The sequence below is a fragment of the Leptonychotes weddellii genome, chromosome 13 (assembly GCF_054177405.1).
Source record: "Leptonychotes weddellii isolate Sample4059 chromosome 13, ASM5417740v2, whole genome shotgun sequence".
Taxonomy (NCBI): domain Eukaryota; kingdom Metazoa; phylum Chordata; class Mammalia; order Carnivora; family Phocidae; genus Leptonychotes; species Leptonychotes weddellii.
This window is the reverse complement of record NC_138381.1, coordinates 19,746,277-19,754,830: the sequence shown is the minus strand read 5'-3', so window position 1 is coordinate 19,754,830 and position 8,554 is coordinate 19,746,277. Positions and strand designations below refer to the sequence as shown.

General features: G+C 35.0%; 1 protein-coding gene across 1 annotated transcript in view; it reads left to right on the top strand.

The window, feature by feature from the left end:
• Positions 1–8,554, top strand: part of DCC (DCC netrin 1 receptor) — a 1,045,570-nt gene that overhangs the window by 757,351 nt on the left and 279,665 nt on the right. The window contains exons 9-10 of the mRNA XM_081802524.1: positions 1,423–1,571; positions 3,238–3,376. Of these exons, the coding sequence (XP_081658650.1) occupies positions 1,423–1,571; positions 3,238–3,376 (288 nt within the window). The remainder of the gene's footprint in view (positions 1–1,422; positions 1,572–3,237; positions 3,377–8,554) is intronic.

The following is an 8,554-nucleotide window of genomic DNA, read 5'->3' as shown; positions in this document are numbered from 1 at the left end:
TTAAGATCTGGGGACTGGTGGGAAAATATGTGAAGGTGATAAATAAAATATATCTAAAATATTTTTATATTAATTTATAAATAAATATATATATACATATTCATATACACACAAATATATATATATATTTCCCCCAAATGAATGTGTGAGCAGTGATGCCTTAAGGAGGCTGGATACCATGGAACGCATTCTGAAAAATGACAGATTCAGGGACACAGGCCCAGCGCTGATCTAAGGAGTTGTGTTATCAGATCTCTGTCAGCCAGGTTTTCACATACTGTTTTACTCCGGACATTCAAACTCACAAAATTCTATTAGAGGCCTAAACTGTGCATCTGTTCAAAGCTAGGTGGTATTTAAGCCTGGAGAAAATGTACAGTGTGAAAATGTACAGTGTGTTTAAGATAAAATTGTTGTTATATTTGCAATGATGAAACCATTTAATTTACGATAACTAACATGGGTATTGGATTTTCAGTTGACAAACCTTATATTTGGGTCCATAAATAAAAAATTATGCACAAATTCAAAATTTGCAAATCTGGAATTTGAGAGTTTCTTAACTCATGTCATACCCAAACTTGATCTGAGCTAATGCTATGCTATGTATAGTCTTTAATAATTCTGTTTGATGTGAATATCATATATTTTGCTGCAAATATATGATTTGATAACAGGGTGCTACCATAGACCCCACTGGGGGTGTTAAATATAACCTTGCCCAGGTACCAGATTACCTTTCTAAAATCTGAAAATTTCTAGATCTCAAAACACATCTGGACACAAGTGTTTTGGTTAAGCGATTGTGGACCTGTGCTATATAATTTCTTTAATGAACAAGGTACTTATTCTCGATTAAGTAAAGTAGCAGTTATGAGAGAAAATGGAATACTAGAAAGTGAAGTTGAAAATTGATGCCAAAATTAATTTAAAGGACTCAGAATTGGTCAAGATTTTAAAATGCTGACATAAATAAAGGTGTGGTACATTATCCATAGCTGTGCTGCTTATTTGAATTATAAGTAGAATCACGATGTACAAATATTCTAATTGTATTTTCTCTTTTTCCTTTCTGTGGTTATTACAAGCAAAGGCGTACTGGCATAGTGGAAAATTTTCCATACTAAGAATTTAGATTAAGAATCCACCACTTTTTCTGTCATTTTCCTAGTCATTTAGATTCCTTGACCACTTTTCTCCACTGTAAAAATGAAATAAGTAATTTAGATTAATATAAGTCCCCTCCTGAATCTCAAAGTGAAATGATTCTGAAATTTATTACTTTATATTTACATTTTATTTTCTTATCCCATTTGGTTCTAAAAATAGTACATAGGGCTATAATATCTTTAAGCTATAAAAATGTATGTTTCTTATTTTTAAAAGAACCCTCTTAGACTAATCAATTTCTTTTGTACACAGTGCAAGTTCCAGGGCCAGTAGAAAACCTGCAAGCTGTATCTACCTCACCTACCTCAATTCTTATTACCTGGGAACCCCCTGCCTATGCAAACGGTCCAGTCCAAGGTTACAGATTGTTCTGCACTGAGGTGTCCACGGGAAAGGAACAGGTAGGCAAGGGAATGGGCCCAATGCTGCCACCTATTGGATGTCCTAGGACCAGAGCCATAGGAGGAAATCTGCAAATTCTTGGTACAGTCCAGTCCAGAATGTTAACTGGATAGCTGATGAGCTTTAAAATACTTGTTATTAGAAACTTTAAGCAATTTAATTGAATTCTGATTGTAAGAAAGACAATTGGGCAGTGAGATAAAGTCACTATAAAAGATGTCATTTTTCTTTTTTGTCTGAGTAGGGAGTGGCCTGTGACAATCATTAGCCACATTTGTATTAACTCAGCTGGTCCTAGAAAGCATTTGCATCGTGAGTCCTTATCTTAAGGATGACTGATTTTTTGTTCAATGACCTCAGTCAACTTGTTTTTTTTCATTCTTATGTGTTTGGGTTATTTCTGTCCTTTCCTCACCATGAGGTTGTAGTCCCCTATCACTTTTCATTGTTTTCAGGAAACCTCATTCCAGAAGTCTACTTGGCTCCTTCTTACATTTTGCTTCTAATCTGTGGTTTGCACAGACCCCTGAAAATAGGAAAATTAGATTTTCAGATAAATAAGTATTTAGGGGGACACACATGAAACTCAGCAATTCTGTTTTGTGACACATATGTGACTACTGAGATGTTTACTTCCAGATTCTCAACCTCATGCAGAAAAAGATCTATAGGCAAGTCAGCAGTTAAATAAGAAAAACCAAGAGCCCACCTTGGGATAACAGAGTTCTTTGAGTGTGTTATGAAACTTGCCAAGCATACAGTGGTCTTCATGCTTCCACATAAATTGCATGATAGAGATTTTGCTTTAAAAAAAAAAAAATGTTGGCAACAGTCCAATTGAGAAATAGTTCAAGCCCCTAAGTTCTATTGCACAATAGGAATCACTAAGATCTCCTTCTATATAATTATCCATCCCATCTTTTATTTGTTTGCTGCCCTCACGCAATTTAGCTCTTGCTTCCATCTTTCTATTCTCTCCATTTTCAACACATTTTTGGCTTTTCCATAATGGATTTCACCAACCCACTTAAATAAATTCAGAAATGATGTTACCTGAGACAAATATGAGTGTGACCATCATTGTGGAGAGTGAAATATGTCTTCTAGAATACACTGGCTCTGATTTCTCAATGACCGTCCCTTCTAGTACCTCATTTCTGCATCAGTGAAGTACTGAAAACCATTCCAAACCACCTCACAGCCTTGTGAGACACAAAGATTGTGACAAAGGATTTGTCAGTTTCAAGAACTGTGGTTATATTTCAGCAAGGGAAGGAAGAAATCTACTGTTTCTTAGTGAATTATTCCACTTAGGGTAGAGGAGCAACTCTATTCCCACGGATTCACAGGCTGCCTTCTGCCTGTCAGAGTTTCGGTGTGGGCGGAATACGGCACACCATTCAATGTATTGGGTGGCATTAAACACATTGGAACTTAATGACTGTAAAAATAGCACAGTGCTGTTTTAACTAGGAGTCTGCAGAATGGTTTGGGATTTAGTGGGGAGTGTGTGTCACAAGTTAGGTTTTACAACAACTCATTATGAGGCTAGAACGTAGTTTAGTGAGTAAGAGTCTAATATCCAATTCACTGATTGCACAGAATGGCTGCCATTTCTGCCTTAATGTGCCTCCTGAATAACAGTTTGGCATTTTATGTCTCCAGAATATAGAGGTTGATGGACTATCTTATAAGCTGGAAGGCCTGAAAAAATTCACGGAATATACTCTTCGATTCCTAGCTTACAATCGCTATGGGCCAGGAGTATCTACTGATGACATAACAGTGGTTACACTTTCTGACGGTAAGTTATAGACAGTGAAACTTGACTCGCATATTTGACAATGATGACTTAATATTGCATGTATGTCATAGATTGCATCTCCAAGGCTTTCTAATTAAAATTTTATGGCATATATTAGCATAAATTAAAATTTTGACTCGTTCACTCAAACTATCTATTACAGTTAAAGTTAAACTTTAAAAGGTATATTATATACTCTGTGTCAGGATGTCCTAATAGGTAATCTTCAAAAGTGTGGCTACTGCCTAAGAGTTCAAATTATTTATGGGGGGAGGGGTCTCTTTATGTCTATAAACACAAACACATTTGTGCATGTGTGTGGGCTCATTTACATTGGTTTGTTTCTTTTTATTTCTCATTCTAAGGGGGGGGTGGATGATTAAAAGTGTAAATGATGGACAGTCCTCCTACATATACCACTTAATTTGAAAATATGTTTTAAGGATTTAGGCCAAATAATCCAGCATTGAAGGTATTGAAACTAAATAGGACAATGCATAATTTTAGTTGTACCTTGTCTAACCAGTGAAATATTAGATATACTTTCTGAAATATCATAAAAGAGAGGAAGAACTCTTAATGAAAAAGATGGATTTGGCAAAGCAGTAGCAGAGGAAACTAGAGATCTAAGAAAAGGATAAGGAAATGTCGGGAAATTTAATGACAAGTGAAAATAAAGGTCAGCAGAGTATATGATATGGGGCCAGTGGAAATTCAGGCAGGTGTAGAATTGCAGAGATGGCCTCCATGAATATTAAAAAGGCAACAAGCTATCTCTTTTCAGCAAGGTTTCCATACTGTTGTATATAATTCTATAAATTATTGATCTTCTGAATTTCAAGGGGAAAAAAGACTTTAACCTGTGATTCCTTAACCAATCCATCATTGTTTAATCTGGAAAAGTATCTGGGTGGGTATTTCACACAATATCAGTGGATCGAGGAAGGTCATGCATGTTATTAAGGACAGTGCAGCAAAGACACAAGAGTGATGTTCATTTGCAATTTCAACTTAAAAAAATATTTTATATTATATGTGACACCACTTCAGTATCATTTTTAATGCCCATCCATCTGATTCTCTTATTGAAGACAGAGTAGAATATTTATTGGCAGAATAAATTACTTCACAACTTATAATTATAAAAATAAAAGGAAAACAAATGAAAATGAATATTTTACATAATTTATGTAGATTTCATTCACACTCTGAACTGTAATACTGTGGCCTTATTCTTCACTTTGGTTTTAAATGTCATAAGTGAGAGAGGTAGATTATTACTCATTAGTCCAAGAATTATTATCTCCAAGTGTTGCAACAGTTAGGACTTAGAAAATGCCTGTCACTAAATAAAAGGATTTCAAGACCCTAACCCAACAAGCGTCACTATGCAACAGATACCAACTTGTCTTTATCAATGCATTTGATAGGAGAAAGCAGGAACTGAGTGGCCCCCTTGGAGTGGGCTCCTGGACCTGGTCTGCATCCCTCTTCACAATCAATTCATCTCTTTTGATTTCCAACAAAATCCCCTGCACTCTCGGCTTTTCCTCTCTTATTATCCAGTCCCCTTCTTTCTGCTCAATCTGTTGTCTTCACTCTATTGAAGCTGGCCATGCGGAGGTCACACATCATACAGAGATGTATTTCATCACATCTCAGAGCCTCCTACTTCCCAGTCCTTAGTCGTGAAGCTGTCTTCTCCTTGACTTTCTGGATGTTATAAAAGGGAAATGTGGAAATTGAATGGGTTAATCCATGTGAGCACCTAAAATATGAGCATGGCATATTTTTAAGTGTTCAATAAATGCTATCTATGGCAATGTACATGTCATTTTTTCTCCTTTTACTACATGTTCCTTAATGTGAGGGATGCTGCTATATTCGTCTCCGCATTCATCATCTCAGTAAATATTTACTGAATTAATCAGACAGTTCAGGAAACAATACAATTGTTAGCATGTGTAGACTTATCTTTAGGACTTCCCATTTATGTGGCCAATTTAATAGATAACTGTGTCTAAGTGCATCTGTGTTACAGAGAACACTGTGTTTCTTATCAGGTCAGAGGAACCCTTAGCACAAAAATTTATATTGGGACCATAAAAAATTGAATAAAAACAAAATAAAATGCAAATAATGTTTTGGTTTTTTTTCTGAATTAATTATCCCAGTGGTATTCCATGCTAAAATGCTGGAATAAAATGTGAAGATGTTTATCCTGGTAAGCTGTCATCTCTAACTTAGCCCACTTTCGTTGTTTTTCTGGGAAGAAAAATTGGTTTTCATTCAGATTCCCCCACTTATTGTATCCTTTGTTTACAACAATCCACTTCTTTAAACCATTTGGGATTTTAGAATATCAGATCTAGGGAGTCTAATATTTAGTGTGGAGTGTAACTAATTTTGCCAGTTTGTTCTCAAATACTGTCTCTTGAACTAGTTGACAACTGTAGGTCATTAAAATATTTTATGAATCAATTAATATTTATGAATTTCCATGCCAGCTTGCTTTGTGCCCAAAAGTAGAAGGACCCAATTTCATAGGCAAACTTAACTATAAGAATGTACTTTTTGCTGTTGTCACTGGTATTTATTGAGTACTTATTAGTGCAAGGCCCCGCGCTAGTCACTTAGCAGCATGAACCTTTAATCCTTACGATACTATAATTTTTTTCCTACTTTACAGATGACAAAACTGTTAGAAAGAGGTCAAAGCTAGTGAGCAGCAGGCCAGGTCACTAGTAAGAAAAGAAGCAAGATTTAATGTGAAAAAATCTTGAGTTTCTCTTATTCGATAATGAATTTCTCATGTTAATTGCTTGAAGTACAAAGCCCGTAATTATATGTCGGTTATTTCAACCTATAAATTATGTGTACAGGACAGCACACATTTGGTAAGGGGAGGAATTCAAGTGCCTGTCTATATGGAGATTCATTTACAAATGTGGGAATTTTATCTACTCTACAGAATGCATCATCATCATATGTATCAAACCAGCATGTGTCACCATATTGAGGGGAGTTTCTGGACCAAATGACTCTGATTGGCTTTAATGAACAATTGTAAATGATAATTGCTTGACATTTTGAAGAGAAAAAAATGAACTATGGCCTTCCTCTTCCCCTCATGAGACAATGAAACATCTTGGGAAATCAAATAAAGAAAAGCTCAAATAAATGTGGATTCCATTTACTTCCACCAAGCATCTAATCCTATCTACTGTATCTCAATAATAGGGGAATTGATAGTGAGAGGGAGGGAGTGGAGATTGATAACTAAAAATGCTCTAGGAGAAACTCTCTTTCTTTCCTGATTAGGTAAAGCCAGAATAGCCAGTGTGCTCCAAGTTTGTGAAGTTATATGATGGAGCACTTTGCATTTTTTTCATTCGGTGCCTATTTTAATTTTCAATGCTTTACAGAATAATTTGAATATGGATTATATTAAATTCATCCTCATTGTGAGGATGTCATTCTGTTTAGTTTTTCTGATCAGACACATTGTTATTATTTCCAGCCTACTCTAATATTTCCTCTTTTAGAAATAGAATGTGGAGATGGTCTTATTAAAGCCTCTGCATTATACCCTTTCCTGAAAACTGGAATGGGATGTCCATGGGTCTGTGAAGGTAGTTTAGGGAAGTCCATTTCATTAATGTAACAGTTGGGAAGAGTCGAGAAGATAGGAAGGTTGCCAAATGCAGGAGAGCCCTTCTCACTATTTTAGCTTTAGAAAAAAAATCTTAATGTTTTAATCATAGTAACATGAAAATGGAATATAAGATATAAAAGAATGAAAATTTTAGAAAATGAGTTTTGAAGGAAACTGATCTGTTAAAAAAAAAAAAAAAAGCACACATACTCTAAGAACTCCATGAAAAAGGACATCCAAATGCCACGAAACATGTAAGAAGATGCTCCAAGTGACTGGTCCTCAGGGAAAAGCAAATAAAAACACTACATACCTACCAAGTGACTAAAATGAAGAAGATTCAGAAAAAAACAAAGATTGGTAAGAATATGGACATTCTGGAAATTTGCTATATTTAAACTATCTATAACCCCCATAAGGGTTTCCACTGCTACCAGGTTTTCCAGTCCTAGGTATATAATGAAGGAAATGAGTATAGTTGTTCATAAAAAGACATGTACAAAAGTTTTCATAGCAGATTTATTCTCATAGCCCTAAACTGAAAGTAATCTAATGCTTTCAGAATGAGTTTATATAAAATAGGATGGTCATGTATTAGAATACATAGGACCAATTAAAAAACAAAGAAAAGAACTGAAACTACTGCAAGATGCACCAGAGAGAATGAATCCCAAGAAATAATAATGAGCAAGAGAAAGCAGCTTGAACAAAATAACCGATTTCATTTTTAGTAAGCTCAAAAGCAAGCTAAGTTAATCAATGGTGTTAGAAGTCAGAAGAATAGTGGTTACTCTTAGAAGGGTATTGATTGGGAAGGGACCCAAGAGAACTTTCCAGGATGCTGAAAATATTCTATATCTTGATCTAGGTGGTGTTTAAATGTGAACACACCCACAGACATTTAACTTTATCCAATCATGCATACACGATTTGTGCATTATACCATATGAATGTCATACATTAATTAAAAAAAATAAAACCGCAAAAAGAAAGCTTGTTATGATGAAAACCCTGAGTATGAAAAACGTTTTATTATGTCTTATAATCTCTCTGTTAATTAATTAATTCAACACAAATTTGCTGCATGTAACCCACATACTTGACACTCTTATTGATACTGAGGATTCAGCATCTAAAGGGACAAGAATCCTGGACCCTGTGGGGATTATATTCTGTATTTGAAAGGAAATATAATATGAATTAAAATAAGTTGAATAATAAAGTCTATTCCTTAAATTATAAAATATTTTCTGAAAGAATTCTTGTTGACCTAATTCATGAAAACAAGCCTCCGGTGAGTGTTTTTTGTTACAAGTTACATTGCCCACAACCTTCACCAAGTACTAAGATAAGAAGTTCAAAATGAAAACAGAGTAATTTATTGTAATTCCTATGGTGTCCAGAAAGGCCTAGGAGCTAATATTTTAGTAAGTATTTATTTGTTCATGTAATCATTGAGTCAGTAGCTATTAACTGAATGTCAGTTTGGGGGCTGTAAAGATTAATCAGACATGTATCGTGCC